Genomic DNA, 14,786 nt, shown 5'->3' with positions numbered 1-14,786 from the left:
CCTAGGCCGTCGTGGGACATGGCTCCAATGCACAGTAAGAATAGGGTATTCAAGAGCAAACCCCAGAGCAGCACAGAGAGGTTGTTGCAACTGTTTTGTACTGAAAAAACATAGTATCATTGGTATGGAAACTGAACCAAATCACTCACACACACACAAAAAAGGCAATTGAAATATAAGAGCAGAACAGGCTGGGAAGCAGAGAAACACCCATCCTATGCAACCACAACTTTCCAGGACTGACTGCTTTCAGTACTGAGCTGCCAGGACTGGCCTAGAAGAGAATGCCCACAGCTCTTTTTTGGTGACCTAGTGTTTGCTCAAATCTGTTTCTGGCTTCCTCCCATCACAATAGAGGGCACAGCCTACCAAGCCTTCTGTAAAGTAGCAAGAAACCCCACCTTCCAAAGGAAATCAGACCTCAAACCATGTCTTAGGAAAATCTTCCGTTGCACAGGGAAGATGATGTGTTTGCAGCGTAATTTCTGCTGCATAAAGTCAAACAAGAGCAAAATTGTCCAGAGCACTGCAAAGAGACCAGAGTCCATCAGAAATGTGGGATGGCTTATTCCTGTTTCACTGCTACAGCTTCAGGCAAACACATTTGTTCTAAATCTGCTCTGCCAGTGGGGCATAATCAGAACTTGAATCATATACCCCATCTTATCCTAATAAAGAGTGCCCTAATTCCTCTCCTCCATTATTATTATTTTTTAATATCTTCCACCCATGTAAAAGAGCTAAAAACCCTCACCCCTCTATAGCCATAGCTCCACCAGTCTTTGTAGTTTGGGCCAACAGTGTATTTCTGACAATTTCTGACACCTTCACTGCAGGCAGCAGAACTCTCAGAGGGACAACATGCTGCTGGGGACCCTGAGGGATGCTGCACAATGGAAGGTAAGCCTGCCAACTCCTTGCAGCACCCAAGGAAAGAGCCAGCAGTGTGGTACCTCAGCAAAGAGGCATTGCCTAGTAGCTGCCCTTTCCTGCACCTCATCAGACCATTCTCCTATGGCTGTGGGGCTTGGCTCTAAGGGAGTACAGCCTGCCCTCCATAAATCCTGGCAATCCCCAAACAGAGCACATGTGGGGCCTGATCACATCACCACACAGCCTGCAAGTGCAGCTGCCCTGCCCAGCACAGCTCCTGTGTGGCACAAGGAGCTGCGACACGCTGCCCCCAGACCATTCTGCGTTGGCATCCAAAGAGGCATCAGCATCTTTTAAGCAAGCAGCATCACAAAAGAGTGTCTGATGCAGAGCAGGAGAGGGCTGTGCATGGTTGTTTCAGTTCCCGATGGACACAGCAAGGGCAGAGATTGGGGAAGAGAAAAGGAGGTTAAGTAAGGGCAAGAGGGAGAGCAATCGCAGCAGGCTGTTGTGCAGAAGGAAAGTCTGTTGGGAATACAAAACAGTATTACATGTTGGGAGAGAGGCTAGGTTTTCATATTAAGCTGCTTATTTAGGTCTCTAAGTTATGGAGATGCTGCACTTCAAAACTAATTGATTGACAGAGCTTGGATTTGATTACAGGATTTCCAGAAGCATGAGGGTTTAAAATTTAAAAATTTAATAAAAAAAATTAAATAGCTGCCCTGGAAATGTTAGCAAGGGAATTAAACAGTCACTGCTGCAGCCAATTGTTAAGTACATCTAAGCTGGGAAAAAAGACAACTCCAGCTTCCAAAACCCACTACACCAGTGGATGCAGTAGGGAGATATCTCCTAACTAGCTTGAGTGGAAGATGCACAAATATGTCATTCCCAGTTCTAGACATAGGCAGAGGGTCTCCAAGGCCCTTCAAGAAGCACGTGCCTTTCTCCGATGTCAGTGTGTGAATCTCAAAGCACATGGATTTTTCCCTACCCTGAACCAACTGCAGTGAGCAAAACATCCAGAAACTGTAGGCAGGCACCTGCAGGGCTGAAGGGGCAGAGCCTACAGGTTCCAAAGCATGAGGGCTACACAGGGAAACTGTCACCTGCATGGACAGAAAGTCCCAGCCTTCCCAGCCAGGACACTAAAGTGCTACCTCCATCAGAGGAGTGTAACCAGCCCAGCACTATGAACAATGTGGGTGTGACATGCTCCTGAAGCAATAAATCAAGGTAGCAATGTCAGAACTACACTTACAGCTCACTTAGCATCAAAGCCTTCCCTCACCTACCCAAAATAACTCCCTCTTTCCCACTCCTCTGAGACCATGGGAAGAGTTTTGCCAGGTCCAACAGCAGAGCCAGCATCTCCCCTTTAAAATCCCAGAGCTGCCAGCTTCAGTTCTTCTTGAAGCTCTGAAGTCATCCTTCATCTGCGAATATGAAGCTTCTCTCCAAGTACGCATATGCAAGTGTCAAAACTCAGTTTGGGGCCTGAGAGGTTGCCGGGGACACCCTGACTCAAAATGTAGCATTAACATGCTACTTAGTGGTCTAGATGTGCTTAGCTACCAGACAGCTGTAACACGTTGTGCAGTAGATGCTCTGTTCTTATTTGTCACCTTTTCAGTCTCCTTGGGTTTGGGCAGAGCACTCTGGACAACACCATCCCATGTTGCCCTCACTGCCACACAAGCATCCCAAGAGCACAGCAGCAGAACATGGTGTAGGCAATACTGATGATGTTGCTGCTGGTGTCCTCCATTTGCACTAAAGGAAGGCATCTTAGCTATAGTACAAAAAAGCTAAGCTATATTTACACCAAGTCAAACTAAATTCCTTCAAACAAAAGGCAGGAGCTGCAGTGAACTCCAGGGAAAGCCTGCAGGGGTACACAGCTTTGATTAAATGGAGATGTCAGGAAGAGTTGAAAATGTACACACTAGGTCTCACTTTGTGCTCAGACCATCAGTCTCGGTGAGAAAGCAACTCCCCTTTCAGTGCTGCCACTGAAGGGCTTGCTGAAGTATGTACCTTTGACTGCAACACAGCAGCAGCTATCTTACTTTTGCCTGACATCTCCCACCTAAGGCAACCTGTAGCATCTCCCTTGCTACTCCCAGACTCGGAGAGCTCTCAACACTGAAACATGGTTTGGGAAGAAGTGATGCTTAGAAGACATGTCGCCACCATCCCTGACACAAGGTAAGAGAGGGTTTAAACACAGCAACCCTTCAGATGCCCCCAAACTCCCATTTGATACACGTTCAAAAATACCAATCCAACACAAAGGTTCTGAAAGCCATCTTGTTAACACTGTATACAATCAGGTCAAGGAACTGAATGAACAGCAAAATACAAAAGATCTTTCTGAACAAATGTGGGGGACTATGGGAGATAGAAGGAAGAGAGAGAGGGAAAAAAAAAAAAAAAAAGGAAGATAACAGCACCATTCAAGGACACCTCAGGACTCACCTGAAAGGCTCCAGGAAAAGCTGTCAGCTTCAAAAGGACCTTAACATCTTATTTCTAAAGAAAATTTATACTTCCACCAGGCTGGGCACTCGGAGATGAAGGGACTCTGCTTGAAACATCAGAGATAGACATCTCTGAGCTTGTGGAAAAGGCTATGCTTCTCAGTGCACAGTGATGGGCTTGGGCAGGGAGAAGAGTGGGCAGCGACATAAAACAGCTGGCAAGATCTGTTCCTGTGGAAGAAGGCCAAGTGCCTGCTAAAGGAGAAAGACAAATTATCCTTTTCATTACTGGAAGATTCACCTTATGGCAATGATACTGTTCTGAAAACTTCAAGAAACCTCATCACTCACTATTGGTATGCCTATTAGAAGAGACACCATCAGAGGGACTGGATGCCATGGGACCTCGGTATGAGACTTAGTTGTCTCCAGCAGTCACATGGCAGAGAAGCTTCATGGCTGAAGACTAGGAGTGCAAGAATAAAACCACAGTTAGAGTGAACTGGATCCATCCTGGTGATTATTACCCAAGAACTACTCTTAGGCAAAGGAAAGATGCTACACAAGTAACAAAATAAAGATTAGAATCCACCTTGGAGCGGTTTTCACAGAAAGATAAGTGAGAATGGTGTTAGAGATCTTAAACTCTTCATCTGTTGGTTGAATAGTGACCACAGCTATCTGCTGTGGCTTCTTCCCTCCTTCCCTAGCCCATCACTAGAGGCAGTTGCCATTACCTGAACACCAAAGGGGAAGTTAATTCTACTGTACTTGCATTCAAAACCTGTGTTCTGCATTTGGCTGCAGCCACAAACAGCTTTCATATATCCAGGCAGATGCTGATCAACATGGATGTTTTTCCCTAAAGAGGGAAATTACAGTAACCACCATAGCCCTAGCATCCCAGGCAACAAAAGCCACAAAGGCAACACCAGTCCTGTCTTCAGACATATCTCTGGGTTCTCAGATGCCCAGTAATTGGTATGTTCATACCACACAAGCCAGATCAAGTTGCCAACAAGAAACAGAATTTCATGTCCATTTACCTGCTGCTTCATTTTCACTTCTGAAGCCAGATGAGGTACACTCAGTCTGAGTCTGGGGTCTAGTCTAAGGCCCAGTACATGCTGGAGTTATAGAATCCCATATGAGCTGAGTATGATATAATACTAACTTGCTTTCACAAAGTTTGCTTTGGAAAGTCCTGCCTTTCTACCCACTTGGCAGAGGCAGAAGCACATGCGCTTACACTTCTGGCACTCTGCGGAATGCAGCTTGGCTGCCAGGGAAAGCAGAACAGCTTGTCTTCGTGGCACCCCCTCTGAGAGACCTCGAAATCCACAGAGCCTGGCTTCCTCAATAACACAGGCATTCCCCTGGAGCTCTCAGTATCAATCATCTGCTGGCTGCAGTCTAACACTGTTTTCCTCAGTAATGGAAAGAGATCACTGGCAAAGGGCTGATAGAAGGCTATGTGCTGTATTTAAGGTTTATTTATCTTGCACAAGAATGAACATGGCTTTTTCCTCAGTTAGCAGGTCCCACAGCTTCGATGAGTTGCTTTCTTGAAAGACCATCAGTCCCAACACCTGCTGTGCAGACCTCAGTCCCCTGTAATCACAGAAATATATTAAGTCCCCCAGAAAAGGCAAAAGCCATGTTTCCTTGGAAGATTTGCATGACTGAGCAAACATGACAAAGAGGAGGCATGTCTTCCCGTGCATCCCACTCAATACTTGTCAGCTTCAACCTGGCAGAGGTTTTAGGACTGGCCCTGACCTAAGCAGAGTAGTCAGAGCCATCACAGCACAACTAGGCTCTGTCATACAACAAGCACAGCCAAGCACATTGACTGAGCCTGGTGCTACAGAAGCTCTGGCAAAAAAGTGCCTTTCAGACTGCTGCTACGACACTATGCAGCTAATACCTCTATAGGCAGGTATTGAGCTGAACCCATGGCAGAAGGTGATGATGGAGACTTGGTAACTCTCATCATTCACTGCAACACTCAGGCAGTTACTTGTAAGCATCCTTCATGTCCCAAATGCAAGTTTCAGCTTTCTTTTATATGCTAAAAACCTGGCACACTTGCAAGAACAGTATTTAAGATCCAGGTCATCCCTGCAGGTTAGGTAGGCAAGAGGATTTCATAAAGTTAATCCAAACTTACCACTAAGCTGTAAGCTGCAACCTGCACAGATAGAGACCAGTGACTAATGTCCCACAAGCATGCCACTCATTACTTGTTGACACGTACAGGTTAAACATCTACAGCTGCCAAAGGCTCTGGTAAGGGATCAGAGATTCATGCCATTTCTGTGTCTCAGCTGATGGTCTCTGCCACCCCTTAGGAACCAAAAGCTTTGTGCCACCTCCCAGCTTCCTCTAAGCACGCTCTACCAAAGACATTTTTTCATGCCAGCTATGACACCACCATTTGGGAAGAAGCCAAAGGTATATACACTTCAATGTCAACCAGCCTGCACTGCAGCCATCTTGGATGGAGCACGCACCAGTCTGAACATAACCCTCCATTGCCAAAACCTGTCTTGGCCTCCCAAAACCACCTCTGCCTCAAACAACTTTCTTGTTGGAAAAGCAAATTACTTCCTTGTTGTACTACCATGGTGTTCTTACATGATTGCTGGGAACAAGAAAAAATAAATCCTAAATTCAGTCACTGACAAAGTAAGAAGGAAGTTTACAGCCATCACTACCAATTTCCCTCCTGGTACCTTGGAAATAAGAAGCCTCAGGAAGGGTTCAAGGAAGACCCAATATCTAATGCCTAGGGTTTACAGTGGATAATAAACACATACTCCTAACTGACTCCTGGACCTCAGTAATCAGAAGGAAACTCCAACAAAAAGGTTATCTTACAGTGGGTAGAAACAGAATAGACTCAGAAGACAGTTGTCTTCTTCCTCAGTTCATCACACAAAAGCAGGCAACTATTTAAAACTTACTCCAAAACAGGGCTCATGCTTGTTTTACAGGGCAAGCAGTGCTGGAAACAGCACCATAAGGTTTACGTTTGATATCCTTACTTCAACAACAGTGTCTGCATACAAGGTACAAGGAAAGTAGCACCCATAATAACTCAAACACCCAGACCCACAGCACAAACATAATCAAAAAGGCTCATTCTTTATTTTAAACATAAAAAGAAACATTTTACACAGCACTGTTAGAACTATTCAGTACCTGCATTCCAGGATTGTGCCAAACACGTTATTTTATAACTTTGAAATTAAAACAAAAGAAAGAAAATATCTTGCCCTTCTGCTACATGATGTTCAAGCTTGTCCTGGATCAAAATTCTAAGTGCCTGGAGGAATTTACCAGCTTAACCAGGAGATTTTGCAATGTGAACAGAGAAAGATCAACGTGAGCCCTTAGGATACTTTGACAATACCACAGGTTGCAGCAGGGAGGATATATGGATGCTTGTAATGCATCTTAGGCAGCTTACTCTTCTGATACTCTGCAGGTTTAATACACAACCAGATGCACACACACCTCCACTCACACAAACCCTGGTCACACAGGAAATAAAAACATGAAAAGTGACTTTTTTTTTCCCTTAGAGATACGATTCCCACTCTATTTTTAAAAAAGGGGATAATACAAAATTGGCACAAGTAGAAGGAATTGCGGGGGCGGGGGGGGGAAATGTTTATATCTAGCCCCTCAGTTTCTATCCTTCCAACTACAGCACATACAGGGTGGAAGAAGATGCAGCATTGCCTTTCAAGGGGCTGGCAGCAGCACGAGTCAGAAGTGATCAAGCATCAACTTGCTTCACTTGGAATGACAAAATGATTTGTCTGGGGCCATGAAGGAAGGTCAGCATTAGCTAAGGACATGGGGACCTTTCACTAGAGGAACAGGGAGCCCTGACCAAAATAACCCTGAGATTTTTCCAGCAGGGAGAAAATGTGCTATATCATGTGCTTGGGAAGAGCTGGTGGTTCCCTGCTCATTCATTCCCTAATTATTGCATTTCAGTCATGATCCTCTCTACCTAAAACTTAACTAAGAGCACATAAACAAGGAGTCAGCCTGCAAGGACAGAAAGTGACTTGATGCTGTGCTTTGAGCTTCACCCCCACTACGCCCCCTCCCAAGATGCCCCAATGCCACAGGCCTTCCATGAAGAAAGCAAATATTAATGCAGGAAAAAAAAGCTGCTAGACCAGCATAGGAAAGATAGCCAGCATCCCCAACATCAGAATGTTGTTTCATAACATCCAAGGAAAAAAGCACGATTTCTCTATAGCAGACAGATGTGAAAGGAAGAAAATTCCTTGCTGACAGAGTAATATCTCAGCGAATCCTTCCCTCAGCTTCCTTCCTTTGGAAAGCATCACTACAGATCTCTCGGCTTTCACAGCAAAAGCTAGAGACTGCTTCTGCCCTCGTTCTCAGCAGAGACTGTCTGCAACACAGGCCTTCTGAGAGCTCCAGAAAAGACAATACCAGGCCAAAAAGAAAAGTTGCTGTCAATGTTCAGGCCATGAGGCTTATAGGTTTTGGGTGTTCCAGTTTTGGAATACTACACAAAATGTCTTAAAGACTCAACACATCACAAGCCCCAAATGCAAATCAAGTCTGTTTTGAAGACATTCAGCATTCAGATTCCAAAAATCAGTGGCCACCTCTGTGCATACAAATGTATGTATATGTCACCTCACACATGCTCACATGTGGGAAGTGGAACAGCCTAAGCCCTCACATCAGCCTCAGAACAATGCAAAACTGGGGCAGCAGGGAAACACACAAGGAAAACTCACTGCAAACCCCCACAATTTCAGAATAGCAATAGTGGTGACTGCAAGCTTCCACAAACACTAAAGCAAGACAAAGGCTTTGTAGCAGAGATACTTGACCTGCAGCTCCCCTGGAATGTGCAGCGAAATTAGCTATTAGTGAGGCAGCGTGTCTAGCACATAACTAATGTCTAGACTAACAATGGCACATCACAGTCACTACCTACCATGGATGCTCTCATTTAACATAATTTATTTTTAAAAAATCTGGAAAGGATTGAGCTCTGGCCTCAACTCTACATTTGTCACTCTTCTTGATGCAAGCCAAACCTAGGCTGTGACATCAGATTTTGGTACAGTCCTACTTCCTTCCTTGTTTATACACAGTATCTTTATTCTGACTTTTATTGCTTAAAACACCAGCTGTGCTGGGAAGACAGAACTGCCTGAAACAGAAGCTGCTCCCAGCTCAGGAGCCAGGTCAGTGTGTGGAAGACGAAAGCCCAACTTCTATACTATAGCACCTAGGAAGAGTTCTCAAACCCATGAGGAAAGTCTGCTGCAGGCCCACGCACAAGAACAGGAGTACTGGTATCTGCAGGATTCTTGCTGCCCTCTTAGGCTTGACCTTAATTCTACCCTGAGCTGCACTTCAGCTGCTGCAGATCTGACTCTGTTCACAGGTTCAAGAGTTATCACTGAGTGACTGGCAAAAGCAGCATAGTATCTGGTTTGTGCATCCAGTAATACATAATTTACTCTGCTTCTCTAAACATGGTCAGTTGGCCACCTGCAGACAAAGATCCAGCTCTTTTTTTGTTTTTCATCATAATCAGTGGGGGAAGGCCTTCTACCTCTCTGCCAAGGCCAGCAGAGGGCTGGGCTTTATTCCTGGACATCATGTGCCCCCCTGTCACAAACAGAACAGGGTCTCAGGCACAACATGGGCATCTGTAGTGAGGAAAAAGAAAGTGGCCATAAGAGGACATTCACAAATGCTTGTCTGAGGATTGACTCTTCTGGGCTGTCAAATTAGCCCCTATACACCACAGCTAAGAGCTTTGAGCACTGAAAATAAAATAAAAAAGAAGTTTAAAGGAAAGTGTCTTAAAGACCTCTAGGCAAGTTATGGTTTTGGGGTTAATTGCAATCCTTTTGAAAGACAGAGAAGAGAAGGCATGCTGACAACAATAAACCAATTCTTTGCTGGACCAGCCTCATGAGGCACCAGCAGAGGAGCCCTCTCTAGCCTTCAACCTAACACAGAAGTCTGTCAGATACCAAGGCAGAGAAAGGGAACAGGATGTTGTGATGGGGTAGAGGCAAAAAGTAGATTGGTTAATAGAACTGAAGCCTAACATTTCTACTAGTCCTTTTCCCAGCCATCACCCTGCCCATCATGCTTTCATATGGGGACATCTTTTCAAAACCAAGAGTGGGTAGGAAAAAAACACTGGAAAAAAACCCCAAACAAACAAACAAACAAAAAACAACCCACAACCAAAAAAAAACCAAAACAAGCTTGGTGAATTTTGTCACAGGGCCCTGCTGAAGGAAGGACACAATTCCTTTGCAGAAGGTGCTGCTGGAAAAGGAGAACTCTGAGTCACTAAATATGGCCTGAATGCTCTCAGGCCGTGAAGTGTAACAAGGAGAAGCTTGAGGTCCAGGTTGAAATCAGAAAGGAAATGCACTGTCTTGTCTGGTCCTGTGAGCAAGTGTCTCAGCACAGTCCAAGAGCCCCAGGCTGAGTCTCTCCCAAAACACAAGCATGTCTGGCTCCCACATTCAGTCCATCTCCATCGACATCAGTCGGCGACGCTCTCGTCTTGTTTCCTGCACTTCCTTCTTGCAGCACCAACGGGAGCTGCAGTAGCCAATGAGGCAGGATAAAAGTCCAATGACAGTGGCCAGACCGATGCCAATCAACAGGGGATACTTGAAAGCATTCAGAACTGAAAGAGGAAGGCAAAGTCATTATATATCATTGAGAAATTCCCAACTGAAAAAGGAAGAAAATTCCACATTATTCATATTAATTATTTCTGAAGGACATTACACTATTTTTTCTCCTTGTTTTCTGTCTTTTGAGGTTTGGACCATTGGTGTCTTACCAGACTCACTTACCCTCCTCACTCTAACTCTTTCTCTACCATTTCAAAGACTCAGGGAGGCTGGAAGCACTAGAGGAGTTTTGGAGTGAGACAGCAAAGTACAGCTAGTTCCAAGATGTATCCTTGTTACCTGTTCCTCCAAACAAAAAGCCTTGCAATTTTTCCCCCATCAATGGCTGACTGTGGCTGCACTCTTAGTAATATGTTTCCAAATGACAAGGAGTAGACTCCTTTATACTTCACTCGATTAGAACTACTGCCACTCAGCAACCCAGTCTATTCAACCTCCAAAGTTGGTACCTAAACAAGAAACTTGATTTGTAAGCATGTATTCCTCAGTTAAAATGCAGGGCCAAGAACTGTAAGGAGCTTAGAAAGTACAGATATGATAGCTATTTACATAGTAGAGAGAATAAAAACTTCTGATTGCTTTCGAGTTCATGGAGCTTTCCAATATGACCTTTCCTGGAAATACTGAGAAGAAAGCAACTTGGTCAAAACCCCTCTTGCACTGATTTTCCTGAGTGCAGCTTGCTTCTCATAATGTCAAACAACACTTGCAGCTCAGGCTGGAAGGCAGACAAGGCATCAAGCACAGGAAGCAGCACGTCTTGTGGTTAGGAGAGGGAGGAAGAATTACAGTTCTGACTTTCTGTTCTCAGGTTTGCTAACCATAATGCAACTCTAATTCAGCACACTCCATCTGCAAACCAAGGCTTCCTCCTGCAGGCAGCAGAAGGGTTAACACTTGGAAAGAATAAAATACCTTGATTGAAAGATTCCCCAGCTACAAAAAACAACATCAAGAGCTGATCCAGAAAGAAAACAGTCCAGCCTTACGGCTGTGATCAGTTCAGGACTTCCCAGTCTGTGGAATCTGGAATCAGAAGTTACAAACCACAGAAAAAGATCCACAGAAAAAGATTTACAAAATCTAATGAGATCAGCACAGGCACCTTTAAAAGCAGTCATGGGGACTATCTGTCACAGAAAGACATAAGGTGTTTAAAAATTTTTTTTGAATTGTGTAATACATCGTGCAGTCTCTTACCATCCATTTTCACAGATATAAAGATGGGTTTGGCCTTGATGTCAGGTTCCTGCTGCCATACGCCAGTGGCAGATCGCACCCATGGGGTCACTACACAGTAGTGGTTCCCAAAGTCATGGTCCTCACAGCCATGCACACGGAGCCGGAACTCTAGTGGGCTGATTCTCTCCAGGCTGAGATCACTGCTACCGTTTCTCCTGCTCTGTGTCACAATCCCTCTCCGATCCAGCGAGGCCAGCAAGACGGGCTCTCTGTCCAACGCAAAGGAGTGCACAGCAAACCAGGAGACATCAAAGGACATATCATCTGCATTTGTGGACAAACAAGAATTTAGACATGTTAATGAGCTCTGCAAAGTATTCGTTCTGCCAATTCCCAGCAGAAAGTTTTATCTGCAAGCAGCATAGCCAGCACTGGTCTGACAGCAGAAGGAAAAAAATAACAGAAAGCAAAAGGAGTAAGAGTGCCCTGAACATGTCTTTTCTAGGAGGATTCAAGCAGTGAACTGCAATGAATTGCAACTTTCAAGCAGTGCTCCTGCACTAGCAGCAGAGTGTCCTTCTGCTTGTTATCCAAAAATTTGTATTTAACCTCTGATCTAAGTTTTAACCAAGCTGGCCCAGTGTTATAAGAACTTCTATAAATATGCTGAATCCAAAATGAAAAGCGAGTGGGAGTGCTAGCAGAAAGTGATTTGCAACCATTATCTTCACGTGCAATCTACAACAACCACAAAGTCAGAAAACTTTGATGATCCTGAAGGTCCCCTCCTTACATTTAGTCAGACTAAATGAATACTGAAATTCTACACAAAGCACCACGAATTGCCTACAAAGTATTCAGGAGCAAAGCCTGACCATGATGTTTTTGTGTGGAGTTTTTTAGTTTATTTTTGGTTTGTTTTTCCAGAGTTGCAGATTTATTGTCACACATCATCAAGGATCACATCTTGTACAAGTTTTACCACCCAAAGAGGCAGTCTATAAAATGCATTTGCAACACCTTCCACATTTAGTATAATTGACAGGTAGTCAGCATTCATCAGTACATTCAGCTCTTTCTACATTCATGCAAGATTCTATTGATCCCATTAGCAGATCTCAGCCTTAACCCTATTAGGCTGATGTAGCTGAGTGCCTACTTTAAAAATCACTGCTATTCTTTGCTAGCACAAGCCAAGTGACACCTGCCACAGAGTCTGAAACCTGGCATGACCTGGCACAGAGACAGGAAAGCCTCCTCACTTGTTTCATCAACAGGTCCTCTCTCCTGGCACACTAGCAAATTGATGTGCCCAAAATGGAAATAGAGGTTTCTGGTTTTGCCCTGAGTTTTTGGTACTGGTAGAATGTGTGCACAGGGCTTCACCTTTTCACAGCTAAGGCAGTCCCAGTGATTTGGGCGACATATAGAACCTGAATTTCCTAGCATCGAGTTCTCTGAAAAATACAGTATTAGCAACCTGAAATTTAAAGCTGACTTTTAGCCTAATTGAGTTCTCTTCTCTAAACTTCCATATCTGACCTCCAGACTAATGGAAAAATTAAAGCCCTAAACCTGCTGCTATACTCAAATTCCTTGCGAATGTAAGTGAAGATAATTTTTAAGCCTCTACCAGGAAAACTAACACTTTGGAAAAGAAGGGAACTCTAAAGCAATATTTTTAAGTAAAGTGATGTGAAGGAACATCCTTAGCTCTGCTATTTCAAATATAGCATCAGCTGGCCAGGTAGAACATTCCTCCTTACCTCACACAAAATGATACCCCACCCAGTGGGTGGTTTTTAATCACCTCGTAAGGTGCACTGAGTTTTACACACTTCTTCAATAACAACACAAAAATATGACAATGCAGATGCTATTTTCAGAGACACTGGCTGAACAAACCGTTCTGGGACACCAGTTTCCTGCCTGCTATGGCCAGGTGCTCTGGGTGACAGCATAGAATCTCAAGAGAGTACCCAGCTTGTTCTGCAGGCCTACAGCAGGAGTAGTTAGTTTCCCAGTCCTACATGGAGGTCAGCATAGGTCATATGGCCCAGCAGCCCCCACAACAATCACCTCTCACCTATCATACTACAAATGCTAGTATTAGTTACTTGGCATAGCACTCTGACTGCCCTTGAAAGCAATGTTAACAGAAGTTACCATAAACAGGACCAGTTGACAGGACCAAAGTTTAACCTCTGCTTTGTGTACTCATCCAAGTGCCTGTGGGAAACGGGGCCTCTACTTTGTTTCTGTAAACTACTCCTTGTCTTTGCTGCCTGTTTACACCAAATATGGTAACAGCACTAGGCCACAGGCAGTCACATTGGAAGCAACCAATTCCTTCCAAACATGATAAAGACTGCCATTAGCTCTTGTGTTTCCAAGTACCATAGCAGCATATGGACACCTTCCAGCCTAAGTTCAACTATGCTGAACACACCATTGCACTTGCCAAAATTTTGTTTAAACAATAAATTTAAGTATAAAATAATAGATTTAAAAACACACTAAAATTCTAATCTTCAGATTCCCAGGCAATCTGCTACCTTTTAGGAATTCCTTTTTTTCAGTATCAGTTAATGCGAGGTTCCCTTCCCTCCACATACAAATATGAGCACAGGCACTTGCTGTCATTTTGAAATAGCTGAGTATATCTTCTGTAATTACAACATGGGACAACAGTATTATGCCAACACGTTTTATTAGTCTGCATGCACAGCGTACAATTAGTGACTCGCTACAGACAGAGGGAGGATTTGGCTCTCAGTACTCTTTGTCACTATCCTCCTTGAAACAACACAGCAAAGTCATCTTATTGATTCCTATGTATCTCTGGTTGTCGTGCAATAAAAACACAGAAAAATTTAGCAAAGCCAGAGCATAAATCAGGTGCTCTCTAAAGGTCAGTGAACATGTCTAGCAGCTCCTAAGTGCTAATAAATATGTAGTTTTACTGACATAGAACAGGTCACACATTAGACTTCCCAAAAGCATCTGTACAATTCCATACACCTTGCATCAATGTTGAGAAGTCACTCTCAATTTTTGTCCCTTATCTACAAAAAAACCAAACCGAATCACACTCAACAGTGCAAAGGTTTCTTTCACCCTTTCCTTTCACGATCCACAAGGCTGTAAGTAGTTTGGGACACCTGTACAAGGTGCCTCATGTTAGAGAAAAGCATAATAATCCCAGTACCAGGCTCAGAAGACCATCAAGAACCTCAGTGTCCCCAGATCACACAACTCAGCTGTTTTCATAAAGGAATGTAAAACACTGGGAGCTGTATGGTTCCAAGCTCCGTGAGCAGAGTAACAGCAGTGCTGCGTTTCCTCCTCCCCTCAGTCAGTGAGGATCATCAACATGTAAAGCACATCTTTATGTACATTTCAATTTGACACACAGAACTAAGCTGTCTGGGCCTTAGCTGCTTCTCTGGCCAATCACTCCTCAAAAAACCCAGGGAATCCTATTTCTAGACTAGGTCTTAGGAACCATACAGTT

The 14,786-nt window shown here is 44.1% G+C and overlaps 1 protein-coding gene across 1 annotated transcript in view; it reads right to left on the bottom strand.

Moving 5' to 3' along the window:
* Positions 1 to 9,913: 9,913 nt before the first annotated feature.
* Positions 9,914 to 14,786, bottom strand: part of PTGFRN (prostaglandin F2 receptor inhibitor) — a 69,431-nt gene continuing 64,558 nt past the window's right edge. Inside the window, 2 exon segments of the mRNA XM_054391671.1 lie at positions 9,914 to 10,080; positions 11,291 to 11,596. Coding sequence (XP_054247646.1) covers positions 9,914 to 10,080; positions 11,291 to 11,596 — 473 coding nt within the window.

This window comes from Indicator indicator, chromosome 1 (genome assembly GCF_027791375.1).
Source record: "Indicator indicator isolate 239-I01 chromosome 1, UM_Iind_1.1, whole genome shotgun sequence".
Classification (NCBI taxonomy): Eukaryota; Metazoa; Chordata; class Aves; order Piciformes; family Indicatoridae; genus Indicator; species Indicator indicator.
The sequence above is the reverse complement of the archived record's forward strand: the minus strand, read 5'-3'. Positions and strand labels throughout refer to the sequence as shown.